Consider the following 17951-nt stretch of genomic DNA (forward strand, 5'->3'; position numbering starts at 1 on the left):
CGACTGGGCGACACATTACTCGAGGAGCAATTTTATTTTTGTGACATGGTGAAAGGTTAATAAATAATTAACAAAAATCGACTTCCAATGTGTATTAAAATCTACACGAAGAATTCCCACTGAACTGATATTTCAGTAATTTGACGGACGTTCGCTGGAAATTCAGTAATAGTCCGTCAAACATGAATTCACATTGCTGAAAATTCAGCAAAATACCGTCAAAACGCTTGCAAATCAGCAAGCGGTATTAAATCTTGCTGAACTCCAGCAAAAACAATAACTGGCTAACCAGCAAACAGTATTTTGTTTTACTGAACATACAGCAAGCGATCTGTCATTTTTATGCAATTGAGTATTGCTGATTGATCAGCAAATTTCATTTTGCTGGACAGATTGCTGGAAATACAGCACACCAAAAATCAGCAAAATTTTGCTGGTTTCCAGCAAATTAAATTTGGTGTGTTAAATCTTGCTGAACTCCAGCAAAAACAATAACTGGCTAACCAGCAAACAGTATTTTGTTTTACTGAACATACAGCAAGCGATCTGTCATTTTTATGCAATTGAGTATTGCTGATTGATCAGCAAATTTCATTTTGCTGGACAGATTGCTGGAAATACAGCACACCAAAAATCAGCAAAATTTTGCTGGTTTCCAGCAAATTAAATTTGGTGTGTGTCAGAGTCAGAGTACATTTTGCTGATTTTACAGTTATTGTTATTTTTTGCTGAACGTCCAGCAAAACAAAAATTGATTTACTGGTTAACCAGTAGGGGCCTGAACACCATGTTTTGTTCAGGCATTAGCTTTCGCCCACCCGCAGAATCACAGCCAAATTACAGTTGATATTTTTTATATTCTTTATTTTATTTCAACATTATCCAACTTAACTGTAATTTAACTATGAATGTGCGCGGGCGTAATAGAATGCTTAACCAGAATATGGTAGCCACGCACTATTGAATTTTCTTTATGTACTTCCAATAATAACTGAAAATAAAATGAAAATAAAAATTACAGAACATTGTGAACGAACATTAAAAATAAATGAAACAATAGTTTGAACTAAAAAAAAATTATTACGAAAGAAGTTTTAACTTTTTATTTCAATTGTAAAAGGAAGCTGTTAGCGGTGGCTGTAGGTTTCGTTATCTTGAGTACAGTTGAAGTAAAAAAAAAGTAAAAATTCGAGAGTGATGGCTCGAATTTCGTATTGAAGTAATAATGCGATTTGATCAAAGTAAAAAAAGTAATGGGTAATTCGGAGCCCGCATAGAAAACGTTTTTTCCTATACGAACGTACCCTTCTCCTGAACTGTATATGGGGGCCTTCACAATTAGGACTGGGTTTTTCGTGGCTTTATACCTCTGAGCATACTGCTCGACATCTTCTTCTGGCTGAAAATAGAGAATATTATTTGACTGTAAATTCAGTACACATTTTTTTTTCATTGAAGAAATAACATACATCAATCCACTCTACAATTCTCTCCAGAAGGTTATTAACTTTCTGTGAACCGTCATTTGTCCGCTTCGCGCCGCGTGATGGATTTTTTTCCCTTTGCGGATGAAATCTTAAAAAAACAAATTAATTTGGATTAATGCGTTTTTTTTTAAATAAACATAACGGTGACTTACGATCCGGTATTGTTGAGTGTAGGTGGGCAAATCTATTGGTAACTTTGATCTGCAATGAATCTAGTTCACCTTCGATGTTGGGATTAGCGGATGGAAACATGTCATTAAAATCCAAGTTAATCTATATGAAGACACATGACTAATAAAAATAGAAAAAAAAATCTCACTTCAAAATTACCAAGGCTCCTCTGAACGCCGTAGAAAGTGGGAACATTTCCAACATTAGCTCGGGTTCGGTAACTTTTCTGCGATGCTCTTGGCGAATTTTGAAGGTCTTTATCCAGTTTGCTCGTATCATCTCTAGGGATTCGTCGGATGGCACGATGAATTTAAGGTTTTCAACCTAAAAATAACAAATATTAAGATGCGAAAAAAAGGAAACGAAAAATTGCCCGCAAATTTTAATTGGAATTTAAATTTTTTTTATTTATTAATTTTTTCGGAAAAGTTTCTTTTCTGTTTCGCTTACGCTGTAAAACTTCTAATTTGTATGTACGTTCAAACATCTCCTCACGTTTTGTTTGCAACTTTGTGAACTTCTAGTTTTTAAGGTACGAATTCAAATACATATGAAAAAACAAAAACTGTATAATCAAGAAAAAGGAATAGTTTTCCTCATTGAAATAACTTTAAAAAATTAAAAAAGAATTAAGATATCATTCTTTAGGACGCATAGATTATTTTGAATAATCACGAATAAACAAAAAAGGACATCCATAAATACGTAACGCAAAAAACCCAATTTTTAGACCCCTACCCCCCATATGCAACAAAACGTAACGCCAGCAACTACCCCCCATAAAAATTACGTAACGCTGTAGAAGAATTTGCTAAACAAAAATGCTCGCTTTGGAGAGTCTCTTAAGAGATTTTTTTGTTATGTAACGTTGATCTTACCTCCCCTATGCTAAGACAAGACGTGACAGCTGGTCACCGTTACATTCAACTAATTTGAACCGGCTGCTGATTGGCTGAATTCGATAACGCAATCGTCACGTAGAAAATACAACGAGGTTACTTTTCACTGTAAAGCAGTGATGCTGGAGAGTCATAATTTAGCTATTATAATTGTTCATAAATAATCATGCAAAAGTATGCAAGGTACATGATATTACCGAGTAATGTATTTCACTGTTATAACTTTAAAAATGCATTGATTTATCGTTTATTACTATTTCGGTTGCAGTCCAAGAAACTTAGAAAGAAAAAATTTGGGTACCAAGAAACTTAGGAAGAAAAAATTTGATAATAGAAGTATGCTTTATTGAACATGAAATAATAAATAAGAATTGAGTATTATTCGCCTATATATTGCAATTTTAATTTGTTTTATTTTCATTGACCTGCAGAAGTTGTTAAAAATAATCATTCCGGCATCAACGGTATGGAACGTTCAAAAAAATTTCGACGGGGATGACGGCCGTTACGAAAAGAAAAATAAGAAGCCAGCTGTCTTGTCTTAGCCCCTATGTAAAGGATGGTAACGCTCAAGGATACCCTCTATCCCCCTTATGAGCGTTACGTAATTTTTGATTGCCGCCAAAGTTGTGTCGAACACATTTTTTTCACGTGTTAACTAAGAACAGTCCTCGAATTAACCTAAGCTTGCATCAGTGTCTATAACTTGAATAACTCTCGGATGGATGGACTCTTGGACAGCTACTCGGGAAAAAATCGACTAGTCTTTTCAATACTCTTCTCTTGAATTTATCCTACGTGATATAGTTTGCGCTTAGTTTTGTCAGATTTACAATGTTTCTGCATGATTTGAATGGTCTTTTCAATTTCGATGGGTAGTGACGCGAAGGCATTGGTAAATTTAACTGCTGATTGAAATTTTCATGAAAATATCTATGTAGGAGCTAAAAGCCGCTGCTAAAACCCTTCTGCAAATTAAGATCAGGACGATATGAAACTGACTTTATCGCAAACACGGTCCTATATAACAATACTATGTTATATCTGCAATGCAAGTACAATCACCACATCGAAGATTTTCCCATAGAGGTACTGTTTGTATAATAAAACATATAACAAAATCGAATAAATGTTTTATATCAGAAATTCTTCTAGGGGCCGTTCAGCTTTTTGCTTCGCTTTCAAAAGCGAACTCTCGAAAGAGAACAAGAGCGTTGGAATGTTCAAATGTGGTTGTCATCACAGAGAAAATCGAGCTTTTGTATAAACACACACACATCGGGGCCCTATTACAGAAGATGAGGCGATCAACTCGCCTCGTGTTCAGTCACTGACGAGACGAGCCAAATGTTGTATTGCAGAACGCAAATGAAACTTGGCTGATGAAGCTGGGTCAACGACTCGCCATCTGTAATACCATATTGGTCAGACTAGAAACTCGCCACTTGTCGTCTCCTGTAATAGCCCCCATCAAATGTTTTAAAACTATGTCGATTGTTATATGACTCGCCCGGTCAGTTTTTCGAGAAACGTTATAAGCGAGCAACATAAAGTATGAAAAAGAACTTACGATTTCTATCAAGTTTTCCTCAGTAGTTTCCAAACTGGTTCCTGTGGCATTGCTGGTTGATGCATTGAAGTTGATATTTACATTAGGAATAACTTTGTTCTGACGGATCTGCTTTTCGTGCTTCTTCACCATATATTCAATATGGTAGTGTAGATTGCCACAATGCTTTCCGTATCCTCTTCCGTGCGGGTAAAACCACACAGCCTAAAAAAAAACATGTTATACTCGATATTGAAATGAACATCTTAATCCGACAGAACCTGGGGTACCTCCGCAAACTCCGATTTCAGCATATCATATTTGTTTACCAATGAAACGGCAATAATATTTTTATAATGTGTGCTTGGATGACTAAAAAAAAGGGAAAAAAATAAAAACGTAAAAAGTACGGTCAAAAATATATATGTACACCAGAAAACTGTTCGGATTGGACACTTCAGCGACTAAAGTGTTCTCCATCAACGATCCTATTTCTCAATGCTTAAAATCTGCACATTTACCAGTGCAATTAAAATTTTACGCCCCTACCTATTCTCAACTTCAGAACTCAAATATTTTGAACAACTCATTTTTGTCGATGTGAGTTTTTGAATGACGTTGCAATCCATCGACATATCCTTCCACAGATTGTTTACAAAAAAAAAAACACTGTACTTCATCTGCCATCTTTGCTTAGTTGTGCTGAAAATATGAAATTTTGTGAAAAAAATAAACTTTACTTACGGAACAACATCTCCCAGTCGAAGCCATCTCTGTTTTGCAGTATTTTAACAATTTGCTGCAATTCCGCTGCCATTTTCAGGAGTATTTTTTTAAACACACACTTTTCATACTTGCGTCAGCTTCACAACGGTTTGGCGGTTTTCACTTAATGACAGCTCGATGTAAAACTTTCGACATATCGATTTGTTCACTGGTTTCCAGCAAACATTATTTTGCTGTTTTGTGTTCAGCAAACAGTTTTGCTGTTTTTCCGTGAATCACTGAATCGATTACTGGTTTTCAGTTAATTGATCAATGAAATACTGGTTTACAGTGAAAAATAAATAACTGAACGGAATTCAGTAAATCGTGGTACTGAATAACAGCAATTATTTGAAAAAAAATGCTGTTAATCAGTAAACAAGTGGTTTGCTGGTATGTTTCCAGCAAAAAAAATTGCTGAACCATGACAAGAAATTTTGGTGTGTAAGAATGTTGGATGGAAAAATTCTTACTTGCAGAATATATGTAAACATATTAATGTTTTTTTGCCATTGCTTTATCTCTTTTTTGGTCTTAAACTTTCAATAAGTAAGGCGATAGTTAAACTATTAACTATAGGTACTAGTGACGAGGGGGCGCAAAGCGTGTGTTTTCTTACGTGAATATTCCGGCTAACCGGGAACTTTTGCTCTAATTTTTCGATTTTTCTAGCTTTTGAAGTTCAGAAGTTTTGAAGTTCAAAATTTGAACAAATGTGTTATATAATATGTCTTATTTTTTAGAGCGGGGGCCTAGTGTGGTTACGGTAACGTCTCCGCCAACCACGCTCGACGCCTGGGTTCGAATCCCACCGCCGACATAGTTGTCGATGGTTGTGAGGTGGCGTGATCCGCTCACAACCAACCCAACTGGTCTAGATTCAATCCTAGCCGACACCGGGAGATTATCTGAGGCGAAAAATCTCTGGGATCACGCCTTCCATCGCATGAGGAAGTAAAGCCGTTGGCGCCGGTCCGTTGATAAACGGGTCGTGAGTTAGGGTCCTGGGTGTGGAGTCGCTTCCCTGAGCGTCGGTGATTGGCCACAACAGTGGCGGAACTAGACCGACGGAAAATTAGCGAGAATAAAAAAAATAATATGTCTTATTTTTGAGCGCATTGACTACAAATTTGAGACATTGACGATTTGAGATTTGGCGTATATGTGTATCTACATTTTTAAATTCATATGGATTTGATTACTTGGAGCTTTGCCAGTTTTTCTATTTAATAGATAACTCTTGCGTCGTATAGCAGGTTACAAGAATCATTTACACATCTGTTTCCAAAGAGCATGGCTGAAAATTGAAGAAATAAATTCTTGTGCCTGTGTTTGCTATCGTTGCCGCCGGTTTACGTACGAACCATATAGTGTTAAGTTTTCTTCCCAATAGTGACAATTTATTTAAATTAATTTCTTCAGCCACAGAAAGCAGCACAACAACCACCGTTGACATTTCGTGGATTTTCTTATAATAGTTCACTTACTATTTTTTTGCGTAACATTTTTATTATACCCTTGCACATTATAATTTCAGCTGTGGAAGAATGTTATCAAAGCTCTTCCTTGTATGTTTTTAGGCCGTAACAAATTTGATCGGTGAACGTGTAGATTTTTGTCAGAAAATTAGAACTGCGTTGGAATTGATGTGAGCTTATGTAATATAATGTGTGGATTATCTGTTCGGATGACTCCATGCAGTGAATGGTTGGAGAAGGGAGCAACACATCTGAGCAAGCACTGCAATGTAATAGTAATAACTTATTTCAATATATATTCTTTTAGCCGCAGTAAGCAGCAGAGCAACCGCTATTGACATGAAATAGTTTTATATGAATTCATCTATTTTATTTCAGCAAACCATAACGCACACTCTCCATTTGTTTTACGAATATTTTCCTATAACTTTTTTTGCATGTTGTACGTTAAAAATTTGAAAGTTTCAGTTTTGAAAGGAAGTCAACCGAAATCTTATTTACATATTCTTATTTTTTTATTGTATTTTAATACATTTTCATTTATCCCACTTTATAGGTAAATGATTATTTTTATATTGTTATAATTAATTAAATGAATTATGGTCATATCACTTATCAAAGCGAATCCTGATCGGAAACCCACCCTACTAACAAAACTCCCATCCGTGGTCTTTGTAGGGATGCAGAGGTATACCCGGTCTCTAACAAAGCAAAGACTGCATTCTAACATTCTTTCCCTATTGTAGGTTTCGTGCGGCACTGGCACAACACGAAATTCATAGTTTCGAGAGAAACGGGTTCGGAAATTTTCGTTTAGAATCATTTTTCCTCTTCAAGAAAACCTTAAATTTTTCAAACTTTCCATACTCTTCCGACCTATTTGAGTCTGTTATGTACATATTATGAGCAAGTTGTATGAGTTTAAATCTCTTCTACCATCTTTTAAAGTATATTTTGATGTGAATCGCAAAAACAAATCTACTTATAACTCTAGATATTTTGTTAATTTTGAAACAAGTTTTTGTGAGATAAAACTGAACCGCATCGTTTGACATCCAAATCCAAAATGAAAAATTTTGAGGTGTGCCGTTGTTGCACGAAACAGACGATATTCCCAACTGACTGTAAGGACGTGGCCGGCGCCGTTATTGGTCTATAAAACATCAGGTCATTGAATGATGCACAGTGAGGAGGAATGGCCACTCCCAGTCGTTTCTTCAGTTGATTCATTGTGCATCTTGAATGGCTCGGACCCATCACGAAGTAGCAACCATTGATATGTACAGTCAGAACTAAGCTAAGCTAAGCTTAAACTTTCAATAAGTAAGGCGATAGTTAAACTATTAACTGATGATTATTCATTTTTCTCTACGTGATGTTTATACATGTTTTTGCTTAATTACATCGACAAACAAATAAACAGTAACATCATAGTTAAATGCAAAATTTAACATATCCAATGACTTCTCTTAGTATTATTGCTTCAATGTTGTTTTTGAATTATCTGGTTCTTGAAAGTGAATCGATCAGGTGATACTTCAATAAACTTAAAAGTACCTCAATTATCAGCAACCAATGCTGTATACACTGCATCAACTAGAGCAGGCGCATGAAAAACGTTACCAATACCACTACAAATCATTGTGATGATACCAACACCGATGGAATCGTTCTAAGCGAAGTGGTTTGGAGTAGAGATCCTCGGAGGGAGAGATAAGCGATGAAAAAAACCGCCAATTTGGCAACTAGGTTTCACATATCAGAGGTGCCAGATCTCTTCTCAAAGCGCAATGTTCACTAACTTTTTTATTCGGCTCGTATAACTGATGGTGGCGGTGGAAGTCCTGGGGAATAACTGTAAGGACGTGGCCGGCGCCGTTATTGGTCTATAAAACATCAGGTCATTGAATGATGCATAGTGAGGAGGAATGGCCACTCCCAGTCGTTTCTTCAGTTGATTCATTGTGCATCTTGAATGGCTCGGACCCATCACGAAGTAGCAACCATTGATATGTACAGTCAGAACTAAGCTAAGCTAAGCTTAAACTTTCAATAAGTAAGGCGATAGTTAAACTATTAACTGATGATTATTCATTTTTCTCTACGTGATGTTTATACATGTTTTTGCTTAATTACATCGACAAACAAATAAACAGTAACATCATAGTTAAATGCAAAATTTAACATATCCAATGACTTCTCTTAGTATTATTGCTTCAATGTTGTTTTTGAATTATCTGGTTCTTGAAAGTGAATCGATCAGGTGATACTTCAATAAACTTAAAAGTACCTCAATTATCAGCAACCAATGCTGTATACACTGCATCAACTAGAGCAGGCGCATGAAAAACGTTACCAATACCACTACAAATCATTGTGACGATACCAACACCGATGGAATCGTTCTAAGCGAAGTGGTTCGGAGTAGAGATCCTCGGAGGGAGAGATAAGCGATGAAAAAACCGCCAATTTGGCAACTAGGTTTCACATATCAGAGGTGCCAGATCTCTTCTCAAAGCGCAATGTTCACTAACTTTTTTATTCGGCTCGTATAACTGATGGTGGCGGTGGAAGTCCTGGGGAATAATAAAGTGCATCACAAAAATCGTGAAGGTGTTGACTTTTATGATTATGTTTAATTTTCCATACTTTAATCATTGTTCTGTAGACCATACAAAGGGTTTGTGAACCACCAGTTAAAAATTACAGTGATGAAGCAACTTTGGAGCATTCTCAATTCATGTTTTAGCAATAAAACATGAAAAACGTGTAAAAATAAATATATTCTTTATTGAACCTTATTGCAATACCTTTCAATGTGTTATCTTTCTTGTTCGTTTGGCTCGAATTTTGACATGTTCGTTTGGCTCACAACACTCTCTTCGCATATCTCTCCCTCTGAGTATTGCTAGTTCGGAGCTGTCGAATACATTCAAAACACGCTAGAGCTATGCGCTATGACCAACGCACATACGTTGTACTGGTTCTGTGTGTATGCAGTACACCCCTGATTTCCTGAGATGTGAGACGTACCTATCCATAGGCTAATAGCACAACCCTGTTATACATGACACGCACACAAGCGCACATCAGACTACGAGCATGAGCCTTGGTACGCTTGGGTCTGACTAGGCCTCTTTCGTGCTTTGACCGTCGGACTGTGTGGACGCATTCACAAGGTGAGTAGCGGCGTAGATCTGCCGCTGGAGGCTTTCGACAAAGCTACACATTTGGCGATCCTTCCAGGTTGACTGCTGGATATCTGAGCAGTTTCCTTTGAACCTTGTGGTAGCCACGAGGATTACAGTTTGAATTAGCTTTGAGCGATATATCACGAATTATCTGTCGATTTTTGAAAAAAGGGTTTTTTTTCGCTTTTGTTAGTGACGCGTTTTTTTGCAAATGGCTACCTCTTTTATTTTCTCATTAAAGAAAACAAGAGGAGGGCATTTATAAGACAGTACAGTGTTCGGTAATTTGCCTGTTTGACTAAAACACAATAGATATTGTTTTTTTATGGCGTTGACGGGACTCCGCATAAAGAGTTGGCGATGACGGGAGTCCGCATAACCGTGAGCGTTGACAAGAGTCCGCATAGTTATAATTGGCGATGACGGGAGTCCGCCTAGTAAATTTAGCATTGCCCGCTGTACCGTCACAAGCGCCGACAGAAGTCAGCAAAGTTGTTGTAAGTATTGACGGGACTCTCTACACGGGAGTCCATGCGTTAAATTTTCAGCGTTGACGGGAGTCCGCGAATTTTATTTGTTGGAAAGGCAAATGAATAAGATTTCTCTTTATTGATAACTTTTAGGAAAACAATATGTCGTCGAGCGGAACATATGTACGGGCGTCACCTGTGTAGGAAATTGAGGAAGGAGAGGAGTATACGGATGATCTGAGCTCGACTCAGCTTGGAGCTAACGAGGTGATTGAAACGGCTGATTTCGTCGATGAGTTTGCGGAAGAAGAAATTCGCGAGGACGAGGGAAATGTAGGTTCGGTTGAAAACACTCAAACATAACGGACGTGGAAGAAAAGAGCAACGCAGGGTCTGAGAACGTTAGTGACAGACTCGATCGGTTGGAAAGAGTAATGCTAGAGCTAGCCGATTCACTTGAAGGTAATTCGCGACAAGAGTCGACCAGACAGCACGGAATAGACCATGACGAATCAGGATGGGGATTCCCTGATGGAACAGCACCCCGTGTGGCTGGTTATTCAAGTATCCGTGTAGATGCAATACCACCTTTTCCGAAAGATGTTCCGGCGAATAAGCTGTAGGAAGCCTGGCAGCGATTTTTGGAAACCTTTGAGATTTACGTATCGCTGTCACAGCCACTTGATCCCGCAACTAGAGCGAAGTATCTGTTCGTGACCATGGAGTCAGACCTCCGACGGATTGTACGTGCTGCGAAGCTTCGTCCGAATCTTAATGATCCGGCCTGCTACTCGACAATCGTTAAGAACATCGATACGCATCTCAAGGCAATGATTGACACGTCTGCCGAACACGAAATGTTCACCTCTATGAAACAGGAAAAAGGAGAGTCGGCCGTTGCATTCCATGCGAGACTAACAGAGAAGGTTCAGCTTTGTGAGTATGCGCCTTCAGATCAAGAGCGATTTGTACTAGTCCAGTTTTTGAAAGGCATGGAGCTGGCGAAAACGTGTCGGACCCTTGGCTACGACACTAATTCCGTTGTATTAGCAGCAACTCGAGACGAGGCAATCGATGTGCAATCCAAGCAAGAACCACCGGACATCTTTGCAGTTGCCTACAAACGGTCAAGATCGGGACCAACACCAGGACCGGCTCGCAAGTACCCCCGTTCACAGGAATTCGAGACAAGCCACGGATCAACTCGTTCTAACTTTAAACCAGGACAAGGACGACGTTTTCGTTGTCACAGATGTAACCGGACAAGTCACGCTAGAGATACATGTTCAGCCTTGGGTCGAAAATGTCTCTCCTGTGGAATGGAGGGGCATTTTGCCACAGCTTGCCGTTCCAATCTACGCCGCACACGAGAATGAAAAAAAAAAAACGATTCAATGATAACGAAAAGGTATCATACATGGTTAAGGTATCATGTTCTTATGATTTTTTTTTTAGAGAAATAAATGACTCATCATTTCTCAATGAATTCCAACTGTGAAATGAGTGTACTTTTTTATATTCCACCCATCTCCTTTTCAGGAGATAAACTCAATTTTGTTTGACGATGTTTTGGTCCACTGCCGGGTGGGGAATTCGACACCTATCAACTTCTTGATTGACTCGGAGGCTGACCGTAATATAATTGGCGGTTCGGATTGGAATCTTCTAAACGAACAGTACTACCAAGGATTGGAGTCCACGGACGCTGCCCAAAACCAAGAATTGCGAGCATACGCTTTCTCAAGTCCCATGCAAATAAATAATGCCTTTAGTGCGAAAGTTAAAGTGGTTGGATCATCTAAACCGGTAGTACAAGTAAACTTCTTGGTCGTTAGTGAAGGTCGAAAGTCTTTACTAGGACGGTCAACGGCCGGAGAAATGCGGCTCTTGGAGGTCGGTTTATCCGTAAACAATTGTGATTCTGGTAATCGGAAAGTGTTTCCTAAGATGCCCGGCGTGATCGTCAAGTTCAGTGTCGACAGAACAATACCACCAGAGAAAAACGCCTACTACAATGTGCCGGCTGCTTATCGAGACGGTGCAAGACGGCGTTTGAAAGAGATGGAGGCACAAGGTATTATTGAGCGCGTTGTTGGTGCTCTTGGATGGATAAGCGGTATGTCCGCGGTCCCTAAGAGAAAAAACGACTTCAGATTAGTCGTTAATATGCGGTCGGCAAACAGGGCCCTAAAAAGGGAATACTATCGGCTATCGCTGATAGACGAACTGAAAATCGAGTTGCATGGAACCAAATTCTTTACGAAACTCGACCTTAGCAACGCTTACTATCATGTGGAGTTGTGTAAGGAATCTCGAGATTTGACAACATTCTTGAGCGAAGACGGAATGTATCGATTCACCCGATTAATGTTCGGTGTGAATTATGCCTCGGAGATCTTCCAGAGAGAAATGTGCCGCATTCTGGAAGGAGAATAGAACATTATCATCTACATCGATGATGTGCTTATCTTTGCCGATACACCAGAACAGCTTCGAGAGATCACTTCCCGGGTACTGCAAATTCTACGTAAAAACAACTTGACACTCAACAGTACGAAATTAATACGAGAAATCTCGTATAAAATTCCTTGGACATGACCTTGACGAGAACGGGTTTCATGTGGACGTAGCGAAAATCAAAGCTTACCTTGAGTAACAATGGAGACATACTCAAGAGGCATGTTACTCAAACGAAAAGGGTCGGAGAATGGCGTAACTTGGATGATGAAGCGACAACTGATAAAATTTCTGTTGATGCATACACGAAGGGAGCTAGTCGTCCAGTGAGACAAAAGGTTTCACCAGCATATCTACAGGATTATGTGAGGACTGTTGGAGACATTTGATTTAAATGAAGTTGTTAAGAAACGGAAGAGCAATAAAGAAAAAAATAATAATAATAAAACACAAGTTATGTTCATAACTGACAGCGTATTTAACAAAAATATGTTTTTTTTATATGGGAAAAGAAGGGAGATGTGTGCAGTACACCCCTGATTCCCTGAGATGTGAGACGTACCTATCCATAGGCTAATAGCACAACCCTGTTATACATGACACGCATCAGACTACGAGCATGAGCTTGGGTACGCTTGGGTCTGACTAGGCCTCTTTCGTGGAGGTGCAGGCCATAAAGCAAAGGACTGTGGGGAGTCTCCCAAGTGCATGGTATGTTCCGGGAAACGGGACGCCAAACACTTTATGGGAGGCCCCAGGTGCCCAGCCGGTAAGCCGGCTGCGAAACCACGGGCGTAAGGGTGACGCAACTGAACCTGAACCATTGCTTCGCGGCTCAGCAGCTGCTACACCAAGCAGCCACTGAGTCGTTGTCGGACATCGCCGTCATATCGGACCCCTACCGCATCCCTCCCGGAAACGGTAACTGGGTTGCGGATAAGTCCAGATTGGCGGCCATATGTACGACGAGCAAGTTCCCGGTTCAGGAGGTTGTCTCAACCTCAGAAGAAGGGTACGTAGTTGCTAAGGTGAACGGAGTGTTCTACTGCAGTTGCTATGCTCCGCCACGTTGGTCTACCGAAAGGTTCATCCAGATGGTCGACCTCCTATCCATGGAGCTAACGGGCCTAACGCCGTTGGTGGTGGCGGGCGACTTCAACGCTTGGGCTGTTGAGTGGGGAAGTTGCTTCACGAACCAGAGGGGCCAGATCCTGTTGGAGGCTTTTGCAAAGCTCAACCTAGATCTGGCCAACGTTGGGAACAAAAGTACATTTAGCAGAAATGGTGCGGAGTCGATCATCGACGTGACGTTCTCCAGCCCAGGACTGATCAAGAACTGGAGGGTAGACGATGGCTACACTAATAGCGACCACCAGGCGGTCTGTTTTAGTGTAGACAACAACAAGAGGGGGCAAGCGACGGGTAGAGCCAACACTCCGACCGTTCGCGGGTGGAAGACATCGCACTTTGATGCCGAGGTATTCGAAGAGGCAATGAGAAGGGAGCGCGAGGGGGGCAGTTGGCTTCGCCCGACTGCTGACCAACTAGTTGCTATGCTATCGCGGGCGTGCGACGCCACCATGCCTAGGACTCGCCAACCTAGGAATGGAAAGCCACCGGTTTACTGGTGGACGGACGCGATAGCCAACCTTCGCAGTGCGTGCCTCCGTGCAAGACGGAGGATGCAGCGTGCGCGAAACGAAGAAGAGAGGACAGAGCGCCGCGCAGCATTCAGTTCGGCAAGATCGATGCTAAAGAGTGCGATAAAGGCCAGCAAGAGGGCCTGCTTCGATAGGCTATGTGCGAGTGCCAATACAAATCCGTGGGGTGACGCCTACAGGATCGTAATGGCCAAGACTAAAGGCGCGCTGGCGCCTGCAGAGCGATCACCAGCGATGCTGGAGCGTATCATCGAGGGACTCTTTCCACGCCACGAGCCAAGTCCTTGGCCTCCGGCGGTCGAGTCTCACGTCCGACGTTCCAGTATCTCAGACATAGACCAGAGATGGTCGGCCAACCTGCCGAGCATCCAATCCGTGAGCGACGACAGCCGTGTCGAGGCAGGGGAGGAGGCAAGGGTTACGAATGAGGAACTCATCGTGATCGCCAAATCCCTAAAGGTGAGCAAGGCACCGGGACCGGATGGTATCCCTAACCTGGCGATCAGGCTGGCGATAAAAACGGCCCCCGGGCTGTTCAGGGCAGTCATGCAGAGGTGCCTGGATGACTGTCTCTTTCCGGACAGGTGGAAGCGGCAGAGACTGGTCTTATTGCCGAAGGCTGGGAAACCGCCAGGGGACCCATCGGCATATAGGCCTATCTGCCTGCTGGACACCGCGGGCAAGGTGCTTGAGAGGATCATCCTCAACAGACTGGTGAGGTACACGGAGGGTGTACACGGTCTGGCAAGTAACCAGTTCGGCTTCCGGAAGGGCAGGTCCACGCTGGACGCAATCTCTTCCGTCATCAAGACGGCGGAGGTAGCAATCCAGCGCAAGAGAAGGGGAATACGCTACTGCGCAATCGTCACGCTCGACGTGAAGAATGCGTTCAATAGTGCCAGTTGGGACTCCATAGCGCTCGCGCTCAGGAGCATCCATGTACCGGTGTCGCTGTACAAGATTCTGGAAAATTATTTCCAGAATCGAGTACTTGTTTACGACACAGAGGAGGGTCAGAAGTGCGTCCCAATTACCGCAGGAGTTCCGCAAGGTTCTATCCTGGGCCCGGTGTTGTGGAATGTCATGTATGACGGAGTGTTAAAACTCAAGTTCCCTGTAGGGGTTGTGATCGTCGGCTTTGCAGACGACATAACGCTGGAGGTTTACGGCGAGTCTATCGAGGAGGTCGAGTTGACGGCCGCGCACTGTATACGCAAGGTCGAGGACTGGATGCGCTCCAGGAAACTGGAGCTCGCGCATCATAAGACGGAGGTCATGGTTGTGAACAACCGTAAATCGGAGCAACAGGCGGTGGTCAGAGTCGGAGACTGCACCATCACCTCGAAGCGATCCCTGAAGCTCTTGGGGGTTATGGTGGACGACAAGCTCACGTTCGGGAGTCACGTCGACTATGCCTGTAAGAGGGCCTCATCGGCTATTGCAGCACTATCTCGTATGATGTCCAATAGCTCAGCGGTTTATGGCAGCAAGCGAAGACTTCTTGCCAGCGTGGTTTCGTCCATACTTAGGTATGGTGGGCCAGTGTGGTCCAGAGCGCTAGGTACTAACAGTTACCGTGGCAAACTGGAAAGTACCTACAGGCTCATGTGCCTGAGAGTTGCGAGTGCGTATCGTACGGTGTCATACGATGCAATATGTGTCTTGTCCGGCATGATGCCTATCAGCATCGCCATCAAGGAGGACAGAGAGTGTTTCGACCAACGTGACACAAGGGGCATACGAGGTACCAGAAGGTCATTCTCGATGCTCCGTTGGCAGAGGGAATGGTCTAATTCCACAAAGGGCAGATGGACGCACCGACTCATACCGGAGATATCCGGCTGGGTCGGGAGACGACATGGCGAAGTGAACTTCCACCTGACACAAATCCTGTCAGGCCATGGTTGTTTCAGGCAATATCTGCACAGGTTCGGACACGCGGTGTCCCCCATGTGTCCCGAGTGCGTGGAGGAGGAGGAGACTGCTGAGCACGTCTTCTTCGTATGCCCCCGTTTCGTAAGAGCGCGGAGCAACATGATGGCTGTGAGCGGGCCTGGCACTACTCCGGACAATCTAGTCCGGAGGATGTGCGACGACCCGGACATCTGGAACGCGGTCTGTGCGGCCGCCTCTCAGATTGTTCTGGAGCTGCAACGTGTGTGGCGGGTCAACCACCAACACGCCAGTGGTAGCTAATTACCAGTCTCCAGGTAGTTAGCTAGGAGGTTATAAGAGTAAAGAGGGTGCATCACGCACAAAAGCCACTTCCCGACGTAATACTTAACAGTCGTTCCGGGAAGACCAGGGCTGGAGACTGGAGGGGTTTTAGTGGGTCGGGACAGGGATAAGTAGGTGTCTGGGGGAGTGTAACTACCCCAGCATCTCTCCCCTAGTCTCATCCCCACACCCTGAGTTCTCTTCTCAGGTGTCTGTTTGCAGATTTCCCCGCCACCTTTAAAAAAAAAAAAAAAAAAAAAGGCCTCTTTCGTGGCAGAGCTGCATGCCACCACGGGTCGGCGCGTGGCGACCGCCGAGGTCACGTTATATGAGGGCGACCGCTGACAGTACCTAACAGCCCTGGACCAGCAGCGGGAGATTGCTTAGGGGTGGTGAGGGTCGGACACTGGGCCGTCGACTCCTCGTAAATGCCACAATTACCCGGAAGCATCTCTGACGGAGCGAGTAGTGCCGCTCCCATCAACCAAATGCACTCCCCCGTCCATTGGGGCCGACACCAGTAAGGTCCCAATTATGGCAACTGGCAGCGAACGAAACGGATTCGAGTCGGATACGCTAAGGAACCACGACCAAGGGCTGGCACCTGCATCGAGCTCCCTTAGTAAAGTCGCGTGACAGCGGCTTGAAACGGCGAGATGGTACCCGGTGCAGGGGTCTCCGTCCCGTAAAACCTGGCAGGCCTTCCAGTACGTTCCGCGTCCATTGCCTGGTGGGAATCAGGCAGAGAAGGATCAGATGGGGGGGAACTAGTCCTAGGACAAGATGCCCCTTTCCTGACTTACGCGGGCGGGGGCGTCATAGTGCTCATAAGGTACTACGGCGACCCCCCTTACCCATGGCCTCACTGCTTCGGCATAGATTACCATGGGACCATACAAGCGACTTCTCATCTATGGACAAGGATAGCGGCTGGAAGGGGGACCCTTTTAACTACAATGAGCTCACAAAAACAAAAAGAGACGGGTGCGGAGGGGTTACCAAATCCCTTCGCACGAGGTGGCATCCAGCGGTCTCCGCAGAAGAAGGCGGAGACGGATGCGGCGAAGTCTGGAGGTGGAAAAACGGCGAATCCGTCGGTGTCCACACCAGACATCTCGGTGGACGGTCCCTTGCTAGTCAAGGCCGTCGAAAGGTGCATGGACACGCGGCCAAGAGTGGCGGCGCTGTCTGAACAACTCGATGCCATAATCGAGTTCTCGGCGAACAGGCGAAACATCGCTGGCGACCTGAAGCAGAGCCTCCTCCTGCTTCGGAGCACCATTGATGAAGCCAGAAAGGAGCACGAAGAACTCGTAGCTCGGGTGAAGGCGGCCGAGAAAGCGGCCAGGACCGGGAGGGCGACTGCATCTAAAGAGGTGCAGACAGACGCCCCCTCGTTCGCGTCGGTCTGCTCCACGGGGCAGGTCGCTAAGCGAACGAGGCAGTCCCCGGGGGAAACGGCCCCCGGGAACACCAAGAAACGATTGGTCGTGCTACTCCCACGGGAACACACGCCAACCGGTTCAAGGTCCACCGCGGAAAAGGCACAGGTGGAGGCTACGGGCAATCCTTGGACTACCGTAGAGGGTAGGAAGCGTCGGGAAGG

The 17951-nt window shown here is 43.5% G+C and overlaps 1 protein-coding gene across 2 annotated transcripts; it reads right to left on the bottom strand.

Moving 5' to 3' along the window:
• Positions 1-1125: 1125 nt before the first annotated feature.
• On the bottom strand, positions 1126-4976 carry LOC129717394 (uncharacterized). 2 transcript variants are annotated; one of them, XM_055667278.1, is made up of 7 exons: positions 4851-4976; positions 4388-4478; positions 4128-4331; positions 1818-1982; positions 1640-1760; positions 1470-1575; positions 1126-1399 (listed from the first exon to the last, which is right to left on the bottom strand). In XM_055667278.1, the coding sequence occupies exons 2-6, from the start codon at positions 4418-4420 to the stop codon at positions 1481-1483; spliced, it is 618 nt and encodes a 205-aa protein (XP_055523253.1). In that variant the 5' UTR covers positions 4421-4478; positions 4851-4976; the 3' UTR covers positions 1126-1399; positions 1470-1480. The 2 variants fall into 2 exon arrangements, with proteins under 2 accessions (XP_055523253.1, XP_055523252.1); XM_055667277.1 differs by lacking the exon at positions 4851-4976 and adding an exon at positions 4656-4718 and having other exon boundaries at positions 4397-4478.
• Positions 4977-17951: the final 12975 nt, after the last annotated feature.

Source organism: Wyeomyia smithii, chromosome 1, assembly GCF_029784165.1.
Source record: "Wyeomyia smithii strain HCP4-BCI-WySm-NY-G18 chromosome 1, ASM2978416v1, whole genome shotgun sequence".
Classification (NCBI taxonomy): domain Eukaryota; kingdom Metazoa; phylum Arthropoda; class Insecta; order Diptera; family Culicidae; genus Wyeomyia; species Wyeomyia smithii.

What these genes read in the sequence shown, in the direction of transcription:
- LOC129717394 (XM_055667277.1), bottom strand. Translation starts at nt 4,696, where the DNA reads ATGAGTTGTTCAAAATATTTGAGTTCTGAAGTTGAGAATAG. An exon ending in TGAAATCGGAGTTTGCGGAG is followed by an intron (nt 4,332 to 4,396) that starts GTACCCCAGGTT and finishes GTTTTTTTTTAG; the next exon opens with GCTGTGTGGTTTTACCCGCA. An exon ending in CGGCGTTCAGAGGAGCCTTG is followed by an intron (nt 1,761 to 1,817) that starts GTAATTTTGAAG and finishes GTCTTCATATAG; the next exon opens with ATTAACTTGGATTTTAATGA.